Here is a 20,364-nt window from a genome sequence, read left to right on the forward strand (position 1 = left end):
GCCACGTTCTGCACAGCCGCTCCCAGATTGATCAACCAGCTCTTAGGTGAGTCCCCACCAGAACTAACCATATCGGGCAGTTTATATCATTCAGCTGCCTGCCTGTAATAAGAGTTTGATATTCGGTAAATATAAAATTTAGTACTATAAAGCCACTATAAAAATATAGAAATTAATAATTAATAACTCTGATTTTAAGCAGGTCCTAGTATTCTAGCTCTTAATCCCTTCTTCTCTTAAGAATAATGCATCTCTCAACCCATTTCATATTCTTCTTCCTTTCCACCCTCACTCAACGCACTCACCTTCATGGGTTATTTTCCCCATTCGTCTCCCGTTTTACTCACTCAACAGAAGTCTCGAAGAATTCATAGAGATATTCTTCATATATTTTAAGTTCCCTTTCTCGAGTAAGTCTTGAAGATACCGACATCTCCCCTCCCCGAGTCCCCTCCCTTTCTTTTCCCTACCTCTGACACCATTTAGTTAGAATGTCGCATCTCCCAGCTTCGGATACGCAGCAGCTTATCACCAAGATCAATGGTGGCTCTTTTCTGTTGGGCGACCTTAGCGTCGAAAGATGCCCTAAGCTAGAGACCGGAGAAGTCACAAGTGAAGTCCTCAAGCAGGTCTACGCGCAAATGGTCGACGAAGTCTTCAAGACTTTCCATTTGGACAAGACCGAAGCCATGCTATACTTCAAGAGATGTGTCAAAAAGCTCGTCCGTGATGAGCCTCTATAGGCGAAAAGCCTGGACGAGTACAAGGGATGGAACAAAGTCAAGAAACATCTCCAGGCCGCCGTGGAGCTACAGGAGCAGACTGGACAACCTGCTTGCATCCCAGCGCCTCATCTCGTTTCAGTCATTGTGCTGCTCACCATTCGCCGCGCGCGAATCAACACAGATAGGTTTGCTAAAAAGAACCAACCTTTTGCGCGCCTGTTTCGACACTGCCAGATGGCTCAGTGGCTACCCATTGCTGTAAAGTACTATGAGCAGATGCACAATGAGTCCTTCATCTTGAAAACCAACCAGAACACGAAGAAGCCTGTAATCACACAAAAGACTCAGGATGGTCATGAAGTCTGGGTTGTCTACACCAGCGGTCACTCACCTTCCGGACCGCGCACCCTGCCTGCCCAGATTGTGGAGCAGATTAAGGGTTTAGAGACACCTACCGACCCAGATATCACGATGAGTGGGAATGACGTCGTCTCAGCCGATTCCAACGATCCTCAAGAGGACCAGCCCATCTCTGTGATACTGGCAACTACACGATCTGAAGCCATGCAGTCTGGAGCGGAGGTCCTGGGTAAGCTATTCCAGCCAGGCGTTGATCAAGCGTCACTCAAGCTTGAATTCGATTTGTGGCTCAGCGAGCCACACATCTGTGTCATGCCTCGGGGGACTAAGAATGATCTCTTTTTCTGGTGCGACCACCATTCCCGCAGCTGGTGTACGTTGATCAGGTCATGCCTGGATGAAGACCGGGAGACTTGGATTCTTGAGACAGAGGTCCCCTCGGACTCCAACCTTACCATCCCCAAGGGGGGTGATTTGGACTTCTTACGACTCTACGGCCAGCTTGCCACCAAGGCTTTCCTCCTCAAGAGCTCGAACCCTGAAGAAGCCAGTCGTCTCATGGAAAGGGTTGGCAATGGCATCAGGCTGTTTGCAGCCAAAGCTTGCGAAAAACAAGCCACTGTCGAAGAGGTAAAAAAGCGTTTGGTTGAGATGGCAAAGGTTTGCGAAGGAATGGCCGACACCATGGGGCAGCTGGACGACCAACGTCGGGCTAAGAAGGCTGAAATCGCAGAGCTTTGGTCTATGCATGTCCATCGGACTGGCAATGTCCCAGACTGCCTACGACGTATCGCTCTCGCCAACTGCACCCCCGAAGAGATGCAGGAACTCAACGCCATCACCGAACCTGATGCGGAAGACTCTTCGCAAAGTGATTCGGATTGGGGTGATCTACAGCATTGGCTTCAGAGCTGATGACCGAGGGGAGAACAGCGATGGGAAGATTCCCTGGGGTAGTTATGGGATAAAGCATAAACGGAACAGTAATTATGGGCAGCTAAAGGACAAAATAATTCAGAAGGTGTGGCAATAGCCTATAGGGTCTCAAAGCTTCTAATTACTCTCGATTGCACATAACAAACTATCTTCGTTCTATAAACCGTGAAAGCTATGGGACGGATTACAGGCTTTATGACTTTCTGAGTAGATTCTACTAACTTGACCTAAGCTTTGTATGAACTACGATAAACTTGTAAGATCTCTCCTGAGTCTCTGTAATGTGGAGAAGAGATCAACGTCTTCCGGTCCTAGCTGCTGATAGAGATCCCTGGAGCGTCGAGCAGTTCAATGCTGGATTGAAATAAGCTCAGCCCATCAACGTTCATGTCAACTTTCCGTAGAGACCCTTTAAAAAAGCCCGAGTCTTTTGTGCAGTAGCTTGAACCTGCTTCTTGTAAGGGGTAAATATTGAGTGTATCCTAGCTGTATTATTGGCTAACTGCGAAAAATTTCTGTCACGCAAGGTGAATTGCATGAGCTTGCAGCCATGCCTAGCTTCCCCTAGCACTATGACGGCCAGGCTACTACTCCCTTTTCCATATATCCACGAGCAAGGCGTGTGATAAAAGCATCAGCTGTCAGCTATATAAACTCAAAATAATACTCTCACAAACATATTTCATGCAGAATACCAACTCGCTTCCTTGTAAAAATTCTTCTCGGAACTCACCAGTCCGGGCATCCATCCCGTACCTTTAGGGGTAAGAATCCAACCAGCCAATGTATTATCTGTGCAGTTTGATAACACTGATATCCAAACACTGGGTACTAGGAAGGTTGGGGCGGCGTCCGCCTATAGGGAGAAAGCTAGAACACCAGAGTTGTCAAAGTGTACAAGTTCGCTTCGTCCATTCTTATCCTTTTGCGGCCACCTTTGCTATTTGGTATAGTCCGCCTCAAGATCACGCTGCTAGCTTGATTGGCTTTGAGCACAATGAAAATGATACCTCAAGGGGGTTAAGACTCGGAGGTGATACACCATAGAACCTTTATCCTAAGTGACAAAAACATCTCAGTAAATCCAGTACTAGATTACTTAGCTACAATACCAATCCCTTGGCCTCTCACTTGAATGTTAGAACAACCCTGATCCAGCTTAAACAATACTCCTAAAACGTTGTGTCTCCTCGAGGCTTTGGCAACCAAGAGCACCATCAGAATTCCACCCGTTTGAAAAACAACCTGCCGTTGATGGGCATATGCTTGCATCAAAAGTGGCCTGATTTTTATGAACCTGATTTAAACTCCTCACAGATTGCCAAGATGTTCCCTTACATACCCTAAGCGAACCCGAGAGGCCAGAGCAGCCCCTTGCCAAGAACGTCAGTGTCGTTCTCCGGATGGAGGACCAGGCTTGACTCTTATTAAGCGAGGGGTCCGAGTACCTAGTCCGACTTTAAGTTTAAAATAGCCTCGTGGAGATCGGTGAACACCAGGAGCTGTAGCGTGGCATGGTTCTAAGTCAGCCCAAGTCCAGTTTCTCGGTGACCCGTCGTCACGCGAGCTTGCACCTATGAGAAGTTAGACTCGATATAGCTGGCGGAATATCAGTAATCAACGAAGTATAAATCTGGCTTACGATATTCTAACCTTGTCGAGGTATTTCTGCCACTCGTGATTCATGTCTCAACTATTCTCAACCTGAAAGAGCTGGACAGTGGTGTTGTGGCTCAGCGCTAGACAACAATGTCAAGCCACAGGATTCCTGATCTGCAACAAAAATATACGGATTTGGAATTAGCTTGTAGAGTCTTGGCAGGGGCTAGCCGATGCGATCTGTCTAACAAACTAGTGACAAATCTTGGGGCAAAACTTTAAAGTTCTCCGAGAAACGGTCGCTTCCCCCGTGATGGATCTATGTCTTGCTAGTAGCTAAGTCATCTTCAGTTAGTCCAACCAGCACAATAGAAAGTGGAACGACATGTACAGCCACAGGCGGTCTCGATCGTGTCTCATTAATTGTCATTATATCATTTTAAACGCTAGATACAAGAAGTTACTGCTGCTATACTAGCAACCTCAGAACGAACATGCCAGCAATGTTCGCTAATACACATGTAAGGACATTTGTCTTGATATGGCCCGCACTATTGATAGTGATCGGGGAATCGGGACTCCAGCTATCATCGCCAGAGCCTTTTGTGGCTGGTTTCTCAGTAGAGGGGGTATCATTTTGAGCTGATGGGGACTTATTGCTCAACGAGCCGGATCCGTTGCTCGATGCACCAGAAGTGTCACCTGCATATGGGTTGCCGGATTTCTGGTTAGGAATGGGATATGGGTTTTCGTCTCCTGCGGCGACGGTATCAGATGATTCTGTGACGTCTGCTGAAGACGAAGACTGGCCATCGGAGCCAGCAGGGGAGGAGTTGGAGGGAGAGAATTGATAACCAGCGGTAGGTGTCTCGGACAATGGCCGAGATCCAGGGGTGACGGAATCTGTCTCACCAGGAGATTCACTATCACCTGTAGAGTTTCCATTGTTTGACTGGGGCTGCATGGATCCAATGTTGGAAATATCCTGGCTCTCTTGACTTCCACTGCCGGAGTCTTGTGCGGCTGAATCCCCAGAGTCTGGAGAAGTGTTTGTAGAAAGGGAAGCACCGTGGTTATTCAGTGCATGACCAGCATCAGAATTAGAAGAACCATTCTCAGAAACTGAGCTGCTATGAGATTCTTCACTCTGACCAAGAGGAATCTGCGTTTGTTGTGCAATGGGTACAACAACATATCCAGAAGATGAATATGCTTGCACAGACTCACTCGGGAATGTCAAAGTAGCGACCTTTGTTCCCGAGCCTCCGCACTTATCACACTTGACCACAGCAGATGTGAAGCCAGGTGGAGGAGCGGTTTCGATAGGTAAGGGCTGGCAATTAACACTTGAACATGATTGTGTGATAGTGTAAACTTTTGTTGTCAAGCCTTGGGGATAGAACTCTTGATATGTGCGGGTATACTGGTTGTAATAACCATTAGGGCCTTTTGTGACGGTAATGACAGGTAAAGTGGTTGTTGTAGCGCAAGGATCAGAGATAACTCGTGCGTATACAGGTAATAGGAAGCTCAGGCCACAGCTTATTGTTGTTAATCTCATCATGGCGATTTGGTTTGGGTATGTAATTAGTATGGGTATGGCGGTGGCAAGAGAATGTTTGAGTAGATTAATGTGGATGAAAGGAGTGTTGTAGGGCTGAGTGTAAAAGGAGTGTAGAGATGTCTGGTTCAATGACTCAATGCTGATGGGTGAGACATTTCGAGTACTTATGTCATTTCATGAGGCATTAGAGTATCATAATGGCTTGACTAAAATCATACACAGTCGGTAAGTCCATGGAAAGCTTCTAGAAAGAGATTCGACCTTAAAGGTCAGTACGGTCGAGACCCCCAGCGGCTACAACTAGCTGACAGGCTTGACATCTCCTAACAGTAGCCTTGTCGTCGACCTGGAATGTTCAGACATATTAAATATCCAGGGAAATGTATAGCCAAGGAACCAGGTAGTTGGTGTCCGGCGATAAGCGAATCCGCATCAAAGCCACAAGAGAGTTTGGCGATCCAGGAACTTGGTGCCTTGTGGCGGGAAGATACTGCTTTGGTCTTAAAGCAAGCCTCTTTGGAAATCTAGAATCATGCCACTCTAATTACTACACAGTTAGCCTTCCAGAACGCAGATGGCGCTGGTGTTTGATCTTCATATCTGTCAGCGAGGTCTAGGCCAGAACCATCAACGCCACAGTCCATCTTCACGCAATCGGAATGCCAAGGCTTCTGAGAACCAATCTTTCCATATTAATACCCATAAACTCTGCTTGCATGTCTATTATTCTCCCCAATTAATTGTGTGTTTCTTAAGTTTAGTTAGAAATTAAATATATAGCAGAGCGCTCCTTCCTCAGTCGCTTCGTGACTGACCCTCGCACGTGACCTTCTCCTCCAATCTGTCTCGCGGCAGGTACAACACCTTATTCCATTTGAACAATATGCTTAAAACGATGCGCATGTATAAATCAACGTGCTATGGAGTCATTTTCGTGTTTTTTGCTTTCGCCTCTGCCTGGGATCCCGTTGTTGATTGCCCTGATGGCGAGAAACGTGCTGAGGTCCAGCCAATCAAGGTTGTTGATGGCTCAATCACATTTGACACAACATTAGCCAGGTTGGTACCTTATTCACAGCGATCTCACAGCAAACTGACAGCTACAGTACATTTCTGATACCTCATGAGGCATCATATATCACTACTGCAGTCTTCGGTCTGGGACCTCCATCAACGTACACTATTGCACCGCAGGGAACACCGCCGGTTGGGACTGTCATAGAGAGAACTCCTCTAACCACAATCACTTCAATCATCTCTTCATTGAAAACCGCGCAGACACGGACACTGACTCCTGATCAGCCTGGTGATCCGACTACTGTTGTCATTGAAGAGCCTGAGTACAGAACTCGAATAGAAGGCGTTGAAGTTGATCACACAAGGACCGTCCAAGTGGGCGATCCAGGCAGTCCAGGCGATCCCGAGACAATCACGGTTGGTCGGGATTATTACACCACTATCACAGAGAAAGGCAGCAACGGAGACCCTTTCACTAAGGTCGTTCACGTCGACGACCGAACGACAATTGATGTAGGGCGAACTACCATAACTCAAACAAGAGACATCCAGTCTCCTGTCACGAGGACAATCCAGCCAGATAGTTCCGGCGGCGTTAGCACCATTGTTATAGAAGTACCAAAGTCTACGCCTGCATATACAACGGTCACCCGCACTGGAACCGTGACTACCCCTGTGACGTCGACACAGCCTGCACTTAGCTCAGGAGGTACTGGTACTGTCTTCATAATTCTACCTTCAGACCCTGTTCTGTATGCAACCATCACTCGTGTCGGAACAGGAACCTCGATAACCACATCCACGCAGCCACCCAAACACCCTGGAGAGGCTGGGATTGTCTATGTAGATATACCTGAGCCGCTGGGCAGATATAACACTGTCACGAGGTTCGGGACTGGCTCAGCTCCAAGGACGTTTACTCAGACTCCAAATGGGCCTGGTCGCGATGGCGAAGTGGTCGTCGAGATCCCAATCACCGACGCGGACTTCAACACTATCACCCAAGTTGGAACCGTCACAGCCCCGGTGACTAGAACGATTCCTCCAAGCAGCCCAGACGGAACAGGTGTGATTATAATCGAGGTCCCTCCCGCACGCTGGGCTACCGTGTCTCATATCGGCTCTGTAACGGAACCCGTGACCCACACCATATCTCCAACCCGCGCAGGGGACGCTTGGAGTGTTATTGTGGAATTACCTCCTATCAACACTCGTCTCATCTACACCACTCGATATGGAGACGTGGGCAGCGCTTCAACCACTACTCGGTTCCCAGGCGGCTCCTCTAACACAGGCTGGGTCATCGTCGACCTCCCTAACCCTATGACAACTACAATCCGTGGCGGTGACATCGAATCTCCAACGACTATTACACAGGAGCCGGCAAACCCAGGAGAAACGGGCGTTGTGGTTATAATAACGCCATACAAGTACATAATCACGACGAGAACGTCCGGATCAGAAGCAACAACAATTACACAAAAGCCTTCTGATCCGAATGAAGAAGGAACTATTATTGTACAAGTCCCAGCTGAAAAGGTGACTGAAGTTACAGTAACTAGTCAAGGGACGGGATCAACCGCTCGTTCCTCAACTGTTCCTCCCTCGGATTCAGTGGTCCCCCCGGGTATTACTCCTTTTGTTACTGTCACCGAATATTGGACAGGTTCAACCAAACAAACGGAAACCTTCCCTCCATCCACTCCTGGTGCTTCGGGGACCGTCCTGATACAAATTCCAGAAGATTTTCTACACTACGTTACCACCAGCGAGTGGTGGACAGGATCAACAAGAAGAACCATAACTATACCTCCGTCTGAGGCTGGAGGCACCGGTACTAAGAAAGTATTATTCCCAACTGCTGCTATTCGCTACATTGATACTAGCAGTGTCTGGACCGGGTCGACAGCACGTGTCTGGACGGAACCTCCGGCGGGTCCTGGAGAGACAGGAGTCATTCACCATGATGTTCCAGCCATGCGTTATGTCACTGTGACAAATTATGGCTCAGGTTCTAGCACCCGAACCTATACACAAGAGCACTCTGGCTCTGATATAACTGATACTGTTGTGGTCGAAATGCCATGGATCACCTCCTGGACCACTATTACCAGCATTGGGACAGACTCGACGAGTCGTACATCAACGCAAATGCCATCTGGCTCCGGCAGGCTGGGTACGATTCTAGTTGAGATACCGCCTACTGCTATAGCTTGGACCACAACAACGGTAACAGGAAGTGACACTGTCACTCGGACTGTTTCTCAGACGCCTGGACCGGGCAAGATAGGTACGGTGGTAGTAATAGTCCCGCCTGCTATCGACCATTACATTACCACGACGATCGCGGGTACAGGAACCGGAACCATTACGAGGACTCATAGTCCAACTGAGCCTGGCGCTACAGGGACTGTGATCATTGAGGAGCCTGCCCATCCTGCTAAGTATGTCACTTTTACAACAACTTGGAGTGGCAGCACCACGACGACCACTACCAAGCAACCAGACTCGCCAGATCAGACCAGAACTGTAGTTGTTTTCGTGCCCCGAAGCATCACACCATATGTTACTACTACGATCACCGGCACTGAGGCAGCAAGTGGAATCATCACAACTACTCGAACTCCAACTGAGAGTGGCGCTACCGGGACTGTATATATCGTGCTACCTCCCTCCCCCACACCTTATGTGACAATCACTAGGACTGGCACAGGCACTACTACATCGACCGTTACGCAAAGCCCAATCCAGGGAACCGGTACCGTCGTGGTCTTTCTGCCCGCTGTTCCTGTCAGCTATGTTACAGATACTAGCACAAAGTCAGTCAATGTCGTACCCCCAAGTGCCACGCCCTATATCATGACAACTTCTTTCGACAACACAGTCTCCGTACCATATACGACTACGGTATCTCCCACTCAGGCTGGTCAGACGGGCTCGGTCATCGTGGTAAAACCTGTGCTTTATGTTACAACCACTCGCTATGGAAGTGTGTTGACCCCCACCACCAGCACCCTAACTGCTGGGAGCCCCGAGGAGACTTGGACTATAGTCATTGACTTGCCACAACCCTACCTCACTTCGACCCAGTATGGTAGTTTCACAGCACCTGTGACAAGAACACTCACAGTAGCGGTACCGGGGCAAACAGGCACCATTCTAGTTAACCTCCCCGATCCCTACACAACTGTCATTCGATATGTGAGCGTCTCGGTCTCTACTGTAACCACACAAGGTCCCCAGAGCCCTGGAATGACCGGGACCGTCCTGATTGACCTTCCACAGCCTTACTTGACATCTACTCAATATGGTAGTGTAACAGTACCTACAACCAGGGTACTAGGTCCTTCTTTGCCAGGACAGACGGGCACCATTCTTGTTGAACTCCCGCAACCGTACACAACTATCACCCGGTATGGGAGTGTTTCAGTCTCTAGTATAACTACGCAGAGTGCACAGGGTCCGGGCCAGACATGGACAGTCCTACTTGATCTTCCACAACCTTACACAACCTCCACGTATTACGGCAGTGTCACTATAGCTACGACCAGAACGCTTACAGTAGCAGTACCTGGTCAGCTCGGCACTGTGTTGGTGGATATGCCCCAGCCTTACACAACTGTTACCAGATTTGGCAGCGTGACTGTCGCCACCACCAGGACGTTGACGTTGACTAGCCCCGGGTCAACAGCCACTGTCTTAATTGATCTTCCCGATCCATACACTACCACAACTCGTTACGGGAGTGTTTCGGCGAGCAGTATCACAACACGGACACCGAACGTTCCAGGGGAGACAGGAACCATTATCGTCGATTTACCACAGGCTTACAAGACTATAACGAGGTATGGGAGCGTTACTATCAGCAGTGTTACAACTGAGACGGTTGCAAATCCTGAGGAAACAATTACGGTTATCATAGACTTGCCGCAGCGATATACAACAATAACTCGCTGGGCACCTACCATCTCGGTCCCCTCGACAAGGACGGAGAGGCCCCAAGCTACTGGAGATCCAATCAGTGTGATCGTCGAGCTTCCGCAACCTTATACAACAATAACCAGCTGGGGGGGTATTTCGGCCCCCTTAACGGTCACACAAGCGCCCCAGAGCCCCGGGGAACCATTCACCATTTTTATTAAGTCCCCACAACCCTACACAACCACGACTCGTTATGGCAGTGTTAGTGTGGACGAGACCACCACAGAGACAGCCTCTAGGCCTGGTGAGCCATACGTTGTCGTGGTCAAAGTACCTTACACGACAGTCACAGTCACTACACTTTACTCAGGCAGTTCTATTTTGACAGGGCCAACAGCAATCTCGACGATCCCCGCCTCTGGATCTATTCCCGGTACAGTCATTATCGCGACAGCTGCACCACAACCCGTCACGATTACCAGATTGTATACTGGCACTGCAGCTATCAATGTACCAACTACAGTCACTACAATCCCTAACTCTGGGACAGTTCCAGGCACAGTGATCATAGAGACCCCTCAGCCTTATGTCACCACGACTCGATATGGAAGTGTATCAGCCAGCACCATGACTACAGAGTTGCCTGTAAGCGCAGACGGAACAGCTCTGGTTATAATTGACCTTCCTCAGCCTTACACAACAACAACCAGATGGGGCAGCGTGACAATTAGCAGTATTACTACTGAGTCTGCGTCTGTTGAAGGTCAAGAAGCAACTGTGATTATCGATCTGCCGCAACCTTATACAACCACCACCAGGTATGGAAGTATGGCAGTCAGCTCTGTAACCACTCTTGCCCCTGCGAGTCTGGGGGGAACTGCGACTGTGATTGTCGATCTGCCACAGCCATACACAACTGTGACTAGGTACGGCGGTGTCACAGCGAGCAGTGTCACGACCCAGATGCCAACAATTGATGGAGAGACTGCAACTGTTATCATCGACCTCGCCCAGCCTTACACAACCGTAACGAGGTATGGAAGTGTCACAACCAGCAGCGTTACAACGCAGATGCCTACGGTTAATGGAGAGTATGCTTCTGTCTTCATAGATCTCCCTCAACCATATGCGACGATCTATAGATACGGAGGAGTGACAGCAAGTAGTATCACCACACAGATGCCAACGGTTGAGGGAGAGACAGCTTCAGTCTACGTCGATCTTCCTCAGCCTTATGTAACCACCACTCGGTATGGAAGTGTGTCAGTCAGCTCCATCACCACCCTTGACCCTTCAAGTCTAGGAGGGACGGCAACAGTGATAGTCGACCTGGCCCAGCCTTACACAACCGTAATTAGGTATGGAAGCGTTACAGCAAGCAGCATCACGACGCAGATGCCTACGATTGACGGAGATGTTGCTTCAGTCTATATTGATCTCCCTCAGCCATATACGACGATCTATAGGTACGGAGGGGTGACAGCTAGCGAGACTACTACCGAAACAGGCGCAATGCCTGGCGATACAGATACTGTCTACATAGACATTCCATTCTCTACAACGACAATCACCGAACTCTATACCGGAGCATCGTCCATTACGGGGGCTATAGCTGTCTCGACCATTCCTGCATCTGGATCGGTTCCGGCTACCATCGTCATGGCCACCCCGCCTGTCTTTTCAACACGGTTCTATACTGGAGCAAGTCCGATTTCTGGTCCAGTCACTGTAACTACTCTATACGGGTCTGGGAGTGATCCTGCTACTGTCGTGGTTGAGACACCGCCGGTGACCATAACCCAAAGATACTCCGGCTCTTCGACTGTCACCTTGACTACAATCACACCGACTGGGACAGAGGATGGAACCGTTGTAATCGGGATTCCCTCACCTCAGCCTGTCACTAGTTATCGTCAATACTCGGGGACTTCTCCAGTCAGCGCTGCTGTCACTGTGACAACTCTTCAGCCCACAGATCCTGATGATCCGGCAACTATTGTTATCGAGACACCCCTTGTAACAATCACGCGGCCATATACCGGCACAGAGGTCCTGTCTGGTCCAACGACTGTGGCTACTATCTCGGGTACGGTGGTCGTCGAGACGCCTCCAGTCTATCTAACACGATTCTATACCGGAACAAATGTGATCACGGGGCCAACTACGGTTTCAACGATCTCCCCTTCGGGCGATCATCCTGGCACAATCATCGTTGAGACTCCTCCCATCACAATCACCAGATTCTATACAGGCACAGAGACCTTGTCTGGTCTGGTTACGGTAACTACAATTACACCAACAGGAACAGAAGCTGGCGTCGTTATAGTTGAGAAACCGCCTGTAAGAGTCACCCGGTTCTATACTGGTACATCAGTGATATCCGGCCGAATAACTATAACGACTGTCACTCCGACTGGTACCGAGGACGGTACTATTATCTATGAGACACCACCGATTACAGTGACTCAGTTCTACACAGGAACAGATGTAATCACTGGGCCTTTGATACTCACAACAATAACACCGACCGGAACTGAAGCAGGGACTGTGATCGTAGCGACACCGCCAGTGACCATCACTCAACGTTATTCCGGGACTTCTGTTCTATCTGGTCCGCTAACTCTGACCACTGTGACACCTACCGGTACTGAGGCAGGGACTGTGATCATTGCTACACCGCCGCCGGCGACTGTGACGAGCACGCGACGATATACTGGCACTTCAAGTTTGAGCGGCGCCATCACCGTGACCACCCTTCAACCAACTGGCACAAACGATGGGCCGACCGTTGTTGTCGAAACGCCTGCACCGCAGCCATCCACCAGCTATCGCCAGTACTCAGGAACATCCAGCATCAATGCAGCCAGAGCCGTGACGACTTATCCGCCGACAGGCACAGACGATGGAGGTATCGTGGTCGTGGAGACCCCGGCACCACCTCCAGCTTTCAGCTGTGATGAAGGAGGATACTTGATCCAAGTCCGAACTCTCTACAGACTCAATCTGGTCACAGGAGTCAATTCTCTGGTAGCACAGAATGTTGGACCCGGAGCACCTTCTGGTACAACCAACGGCGGAACCATCAATCCCATTGGCTATAATATCAAGGATAATCTCATTTATGGAATTGTCCAGATTGCAACCGGAAGAAGTCAAGTCATTCGGATTGGTTCCACTGGATCGTATACGCTGATGAATACCTTCATTGATGGAAGTGAGTAACCCCGCCAGTATTAAATGACTTCGCAAAGGTCAAGAGACATGAGCTAACAAGTAGAAAGCATGGAACACGGGCGATGTAGATTCTGATGGCATTTTCTGGATCTCAACATATGGAAAGGCCTGGGCGAAGATCGATGTGAACCCAACATCCGCAACCTACGGCAAGATTCTTCAACAAGGGACCGCAACATCAGCAAATAACTGCGCTGATTGGGTGTCTGTCCCTGGAGGAGGCCGATATCTATATGCTCTTCAAGGAAATACATCAAAGACAGTCCTGGCAAGATGGAGCCTCGACACGTTTACCTGGGAAATCATCAAAGATTTCGGCCATATCGCCGGCGACAATCTCTGGTAAGTCATTTCAATTCCATATCATGGTACGAAGCTAATCAGATGACCAGGGGAGCGGCTTATTCGGTCGGTAACAAGCTCATGTATGCCTCGGAAAATACGTCTGGAGTCATTTACCGATTCAATGTTGAGGTAAGTCACAATGCAGGCGGTTTTTTGTAGATTACTAACAAATGTATAGACCGGAGAGAAATCTCTTGTAATTAACGGCCCGAAGACATCACAAAATGATGGCGCGCGTTGTGTCAACGCTTCACCTCTCACATAGGTGAGGGCATACATGCTCTGGGAAGAGAAGGAAAATTGGGCCATATCTTTATGGAAGGCCGAATAAGTCCTCTGGAATTATCTGCAGGAATTATCTGCACTATCGTTTTGACTCATTTGTCCTACTTTCATCGGCGTTTCTTAGCGCAATCTTTCCGATTAATTTTTATCCCATGGCAGTATCTATTCTTTATATACTCGAACTTTGTAAGAGTCCAACCATTTGTCCTCAATAATTACCAGCTGTGACGCTTGAACTTTCTTCAGATACTCATCTTCGGGTGTATTTTTGTAATCCTCTCTGTCAATATCTACGAAGCCCTCCTTTGCGATGGAGCGGGGGGTGATCATCAACGAGCGACCTGAGACGACCATTAGTACCTTGCCAACAATGAATCATGAGACCTCTTGTACTCACCATTGATGCTCCTATCAGTGGCAATTCTCAGCATGCAGCTGGAGACGTCTTTCTGTTCGCCAAACTCCACGCCACGGTCGACCAGCCACTTCTCGTACTCTGCTGTTCGAATGGCGCTCTTGATCCAGCAGGGCGCGACATAGTTTATGCGGATGGCTTGCTCGTGGCTTGATCTTCGTACGGTTCTCATGAAACCTCTAAGCGCATATTTTGTTCCGGTATACTCCCAGTTGCCCTGTCGCATGTCAGTCAGCTTCAATGTCTGGTTTTGACGGCCCTCAAACTCTAGCAGGGCTTTGTCGGGTACTTACTGGAGAATCGATCCATGCTACCATGCTACCAGTAATAATGAAACAGCGATCTCGTTCTTCGCTCACAGGCTGCTTGCGGAAATAATGAACCGCGAGCTTCCACGTATAAAAAGTTCCGTCGATGTTAACTCGGACAATGTTTAAATTTGGTTTTGTAGGTTCTCCATTGGGGTCTACAGGTGCCGTTAGTTCAGGGCTCTTCCACTAAAGTTGCAGAGGGTTCCAGTGAGTACGCACCATCAAGATTCCATAAGCTATCTCCCGAACTTCGAGAAATGCCAGCATTTGCAATGACAACATCAACAGAGTTACTTGGGCTTGTAGTTTTGGCCGTTTCGAACATGGCCTTTTGTTGATCCCAGTCTCTGATGTCGCATTTGACAAAGACGCATTTTTGGCCGTCGGCATTGAGCTCAGCTTCAACTATTTTGCCGCGCTCTTCATTGACATCGGCGAATGTTACCCAGGCACCAGCAGCGACAAAGTCTCTCACGAAAGCTTCGCCCATGCCATTGGCGCCGCCTGTGATAATCACCGACTTTCCTCGAATATTCTCGAGTTGAGGTGCGGTTGTGTGGTCGATTGGACCATTGTAAGCATAGCGATTCACAGCCATGGCGTAAGTGTAAGTGAGCTTGGTGGTGATTTGCTGGGGGAACGTGGCAATGGACTGGTGGAGCAACAAATAAGACGATAACGTGGAAGACCTTTACAAGTTTGGGTAAACCAGATAAACTTGAGCTAAATTTGACAGAACACACTTTGTTATTCCCTATCTCCCTCTAAGTATGTCCATCCTGTCGCGCAACTTGGCCGGTTCGGTCCCTGTGCGATATCGCTGTAACCCCGCATTCAGCATCAGCTGGTCGCTAACTCCCGGCAATACCGTTTCGGGATAGCCATTCACCAACAACACTAACAACTTTGCCGAGCATGCTTGGCAAAGAGGGAGATGACTTCGGCAATGACCACGCAAGAGGCACGAGATGCTAACGCGATGACCTGATTAAGGCTTTGCCGGCCTAGTGCTGGTAGAGCTGATGGGGCAGAGACAACACCAGCTATTTTACCTATTGTTAAGCATCATGAGTACTTCAACAACACCTTGAACAGACTTACAAGATCAATCTCATCCTCACCATCGCTTCAATCTCAAACACCTTGAGCAGATTCAAAGATCATCCTCATCATCAGTCACAATGCCTGCCTTTGAGTCGCCAGAGACTAAGGCGCAATCCGCCGAGGACTTGTCTTCAATGCCAGCAACTGAGCTCCCAGAACTTGTCACAAAGCTAGGTGACATCAAGAATGGACTCAGCAACGGCCATACAAACGGTCATGTAACAGATCCGTTTACACTGGGTCAAGAATATGCCTACACACCACGCAAGATCAAGGTCTTCACCATTGGCGCTGGCTTCTCTGGTCTGTTGATGGCGCACAAGTTCCAACATCGCTTCCCTGAGATGGAGGACATTGTTGATCACACTATCTTTGAGGCGCGCAGCGATATTGGCGGTACTTGGTTGGCGAACAATTATCCTGGTGTTCAGTGCGATGTACCTAGTCATATTTACGTATGTTTACCCTTCTATGATCGCGACTTGAGCTGACGATGTCTAGGCATTCCCATTTGACCCCAATCCCAACTGGGAGAGGTTCTATGCTAGTGGTGGTGACATCTTGTCGTACATGAAGGCAACTGTCAAGAAGTGGAATCTCGACCGCGATCTACAGCTCAACACCCGAGTTATCGGCGCTGAGTGGCTTGATGATCTAGGTCAATGGAAGGTCACAGTTGAGCACGAGGGTATTCAACGGGAAGAGTTCTGCCACGTATTAATCTCTGCACAGGGAGTTCTAGTGTAAGTCTCAATCTTATCATCTCTTTATCGCAAGTACTAACTACTCAGTCACGAAGCATGGCCCAAGATCCCCGGTCTGAAGGACTTTGAGGGCCACACCACTCACTCAGCAAACTGGGATCATTCTTACGATTACAGCAATAAGCGCATCGCTGTTATTGGCAACGGTTCATCTGGAATCCAAATTGTGCCACAGATGACAAAACTTCCCGGAACAGAAGTCACAAACTTTGTCCGTGGTCCAGCATGGGTGTACTACCGTGCACCACCATCAAAGCACCTGGGTCGAGAGGATGATGACCCTAATCCCCGCTACTCAGAGCAAGACAAGGCGCGCTTCCAAGACCCAGAGCTTCATCTTCAACATCGCAAGGGTATCATCTCTCGCACAAATAAGTCCTTCTACATCTTCCGAAAGGGCGAGAATAATGAGCGCGGCATGAAATTGGCTGCGGAGCAAATGGCTGAGAAGCTTGGTCATGATCCTGTGCTGTGCTCAAAGCTCATTCCTAAGTGGGAGCTGGGTTGCCGTCGTATTACGCCTGGTCCTGGATATCTCGAGTCGTTCTTGAAGCCGAACTGTCATTTGACGGATAGTGCGATTACGCAGGTTACGAAGAAGGGCCTCAAGACTGCTGATGGCAAGGAGCATGAGGTCGACGTCAGTAAGTAGTCCCCCGCTTGTTACGGCTGAACAGTATGCTAACCATTCTCCAGTCGTATATGCCACTGGCTTTGACGTATCTTTCCGTCCCCGCTATCCCATCGTCGGCCTCAACAAGATTGACCTCCGCGAGCAATGGAAAGAGGACCCAGAAGCATACATCTCCGTCGCCGTCCCCTCCATGCCAAACTACTTCATGATGATGGGCCCTAACTGTCTCGGCGGCCACGGCTCTCTCGTCGAGTCCCTCAACTGGACAGGCGACTACTTCGTCAAGTGGATCAAGAAGATGGCCACCGAAGACATCAAGTACGTCGTCCCCAAGAAGGAAAAGGTCGACGCCTTCATCAAGTACTGCGATCAAGTCCACAAGACTCTCGTCTGGAGCGGAGGCTGTACGAGTTGGTATAAGCGTGGCAAAGTTGACGGCCGTGTTACTGCGCTGTTTGGTGGAAGTGCTCATCTGTTCAATCGCATGCTGGGGGATATTCGTGCGGAGGACTTTGAGATTGAGTATAATACGGCGAATCCGTTTAGGTTCATGGGTAATGGGTTCACGGAGTTTGAGATGGATCCGGAGAGCGATCTTTCTTGGTATGTAGAGAAAGCTGAGACGCTTCGATGTTGAGGCTTGAAGGAGGAGTAGGATACCATTTACAGTATTTCAGATTAAGATAGCATTAGATCTACAATTATGAGTTTTCGTATAGAAACCGGTAGCGAGCCCATTTGAGAATATTCTGGTATAGAGTTGTGATGGCAGCCCCAGCAAACAAAGCAGAACGACAAAAGCGCAGACCAATTGCCATGAGACTTTACTTGCTTGCACCAAATATCTTTACATTACTATAGTATATCAAGATTAATGTTTGAAAAGTCAAAATTGTAATCAACAAACGGCTCAAGCAAATCATGATAACGATTGAGCAGGTCCTCATGAAACACTGCATTCTCCGGCGACGGCAGCGCAGTCGCTGTAGTCCCAAACTCATCATCAGCAAGCAGACAATCCGCAATCCGACTCGTAGATCTCGTCACAAAAGGAAACAAAAGCTTCCAGTCAAAGTCATTTGACGGTGCGTCTCCAGAGCCATTAGACCCTGCCACTCTGCCTTTGCCAGCATGCATCATGGACCTAGGCAGCGCGCGCAGTCGTTCAAAGCCTTGCCGTATAACATTGGCAGAAGCCCACATTTGCTGGAGCTGTCCGACTGCTTGGTCCAGAATGTCCAACCCTTCTTCTGCTTCTTGGGAGAACTGCTTGATCCGGCTTGCTTGTAACAATGCGATGAAGGCTGTACCGCTGTACCAACAGGTAATCGCCATCAGAAACCGTGCATTGCCGCGCGACAGAATATCTCTGAGAATTCTGGCGATGCATGAAGCAGCTAATATGGCAGGTGGTAGAGCTTGCGGCAGGTCTGGTGTTGTCCTCTGTAAATGCATCACAATGATCGTTGTCAAGTATGGGAGATGCAATTGATGAACATCTCTATCGAAGCCCTCAGTTCGACTCGACCCGATAGGAAGTTGGAGATCTGGAGGCAGTGATTGAACCCAAGCGACGAGCTCTTGTCTGAGCTCCGTAGGAAATGTCGCCGTTTCCGGAGACGAGTCCACTGACTTGGATAGTGCCTTAGAAACCTCGCCCATTATACCAGCAAGGCGAACCCAGTATTTAAATATTCGACCTTTCTTCTGTGACGCCGGATCGCTTGGGAAATCCGAGGGTTGGACTTCTTGTATCGTCATGTCTTCGGGGTTGATGATGCAGGGTTTGCTTTGGCAAAGAGACGTCAATCGCTCTCGTGCCTAAAACATGTCAGTACGCCTCATACCGCAGGCCCGTGAGAACTTACAAAAACAGTCCACCATAATCGCCGCCGCAAACTCAGATGAAGTGCGCTCGAGGCCACGCTCTCTTGTTTCGGCTCACGGTGAATGTTCATCTGCTGCGCATGTCGTATTATAACGCTCGTCCACCACCAGCTTGCATGTCGATGTGCCGTCGATGGTGAGCGAGGTGCCCACCAGTAGAACAGAGAGACAGCCTTGAGGGAAGTGAGTATATCCGGCTCTTCGTCCATATAAAACATCATCCTCGCTTTCTCGTAATACGCAGCTGGTCCTTGATGGGGTATCAAAGGCGGTTGGATGTGACTCGCAGCGAGCGCAAGTGCATTTGCAAGCATGGGCGATCGCGCAAGTTCAGAGTCGAGCGTGTCGTGATCGAGGACAGGACACCATGGATAACAATACTCAAAGTATGTTTCTGAGAAGCTCTGTTGCAGCTCCTGTTGTCGAGGGTCCGATGCTGAATTGCGAAGCTCAAGATTCGCGACAAGTTCCTGCTGTTCAGCTTCGAGCTGGTTCTCAGGCCCGTAGATCTGGAGGAAGCCTGTGTCGACATCTCCAGCGTGACTACGGCCAGCGCCTTCTGTGGGCGACGTGCTTGACTTGGTCGGGTGATTGACTGCAGCATCAGGAGCGCGCCCAGCCGATGGTATGTTGAACGCGACGTGAATTGGTGTCGCATGCACAGGCGCTGGCGTGTCACCCATACCTGGATCAATTACATTGTCATCAAAGTCGATTTCTGTTGCATCAGGCGGTTCTGGATTGTTCTCGCCCACATCTTCACCTTGAATATCGATGTTACTACTCCGTACAGGTTCAGTGATGCGTGTGAGTAACTCACCCGCAGCGACAATAGTATCGCATTCAGTGCCACACTCAGCTTGCGTGGACGCCCTCCGACGCTGTTTACCCCTCCGTGACGGCCGAAGATGACAATCTTGATCTTGATTATCACAATTAGAGCATTTCGCCTCCCCCTGCGACGTCCGGCTCTGGCAAACAGTCAGTTCAAAGCCCAGCCCCGAAGCGAGCGGGGAGACCGACCTGCAAATCGCACTTGATCTTCTTGGAATGGCAAAAGAAGCAAACAGCTTCAGCACGCTTTCGTTTCGGCTGTCGAGCACTGAAGTGGAGCCAATTGCCGACGAGTTCTGTCATTGCCGGATGAGAGAAGTGGTTGTTGCGTGAGGTTGGGGTTGGGTGAGGAGGTTGAATGCCGATGCACGCTCAAGGCGAGATTAACTCTGGACCCCAGACTAACCCCAGATTTAGAAGCCGAGGTCG

At 49.3% G+C, this 20,364-nt stretch overlaps 6 protein-coding genes across 6 annotated transcripts; 3 read left to right on the forward strand and 3 right to left on the reverse strand.

The window, feature by feature from the left end:
• Window positions 1-491: 491 nt before the first annotated feature.
• On the forward strand, window positions 492-2,000 carry FMAN_02125 (uncharacterized protein; the record flags this gene model as incomplete). The annotated part of the gene is made up of 2 exons (XM_041835442.1): window positions 492-722; window positions 798-2,000. 2 exons carry the CDS (start codon window positions 492-494, stop codon window positions 1,998-2,000), a joined length of 1,434 nt encoding a protein of 477 aa, XP_041685605.1.
• Window positions 2,001-4,089: 2,089 nt separating this feature from the next.
• FMAN_02126 (uncharacterized protein) lies at window positions 4,090-5,181 on the reverse strand (the record flags this gene model as incomplete). Its single annotated transcript, XM_041835443.1, has 1 exon — window positions 4,090-5,181. The coding sequence occupies one exon, from the start codon at window positions 5,179-5,181 to the stop codon at window positions 4,090-4,092; it is 1,092 nt and encodes a 363-aa protein (XP_041685606.1).
• An 886-nt stretch (window positions 5,182-6,067) lies between these two features.
• FMAN_16176 (uncharacterized protein) lies at window positions 6,068-13,966 on the forward strand (the record flags this gene model as incomplete). The annotated part of the gene is made up of 5 exons (XM_041835444.1): window positions 6,068-6,243; window positions 6,291-13,336; window positions 13,404-13,698; window positions 13,749-13,830; window positions 13,880-13,966. 5 exons carry the CDS (start codon window positions 6,068-6,070, stop codon window positions 13,964-13,966), a joined length of 7,686 nt encoding a protein of 2,561 aa, XP_041685607.1.
• Window positions 13,967-14,148: 182 nt separating this feature from the next.
• FMAN_02127 (uncharacterized protein) lies at window positions 14,149-15,310 on the reverse strand (the record flags this gene model as incomplete). Its single annotated transcript, XM_041835445.1, has 4 exons — window positions 14,149-14,327; window positions 14,384-14,618; window positions 14,695-14,867; window positions 14,932-15,310. The coding sequence occupies 4 exons, from the start codon at window positions 15,308-15,310 to the stop codon at window positions 14,149-14,151; spliced, it is 966 nt and encodes a 321-aa protein (XP_041685608.1).
• Window positions 15,311-15,893: 583 nt separating this feature from the next.
• On the forward strand, window positions 15,894-17,851 carry FMAN_02128 (related to monooxygenase; the record flags this gene model as incomplete). The annotated part of the gene is made up of 4 exons (XM_041835446.1): window positions 15,894-16,271; window positions 16,318-16,559; window positions 16,608-17,224; window positions 17,277-17,851. The coding sequence occupies 4 exons, from the start codon at window positions 15,894-15,896 to the stop codon at window positions 17,849-17,851; spliced, it is 1,812 nt and encodes a 603-aa protein (XP_041685609.1).
• A 218-nt stretch (window positions 17,852-18,069) lies between these two features.
• FMAN_02129 (uncharacterized protein) lies at window positions 18,070-20,238 on the reverse strand (the record flags this gene model as incomplete). The annotated part of the gene is made up of 4 exons (XM_041835447.1): window positions 18,070-19,035; window positions 19,083-19,864; window positions 19,922-20,072; window positions 20,125-20,238. The coding sequence occupies 4 exons, from the start codon at window positions 20,236-20,238 to the stop codon at window positions 18,070-18,072; spliced, it is 2,013 nt and encodes a 670-aa protein (XP_041685610.1).
• Between the last annotated feature and the right edge of the window lie 126 nt (window positions 20,239-20,364).

Source organism: Fusarium mangiferae (assembly GCF_900044065.1).
Source record: "Fusarium mangiferae strain MRC7560 genome assembly, contig: FMAN_scaffold010, whole genome shotgun sequence".
NCBI lineage: Eukaryota > Fungi > Ascomycota > Sordariomycetes > Hypocreales > Nectriaceae > Fusarium > Fusarium mangiferae.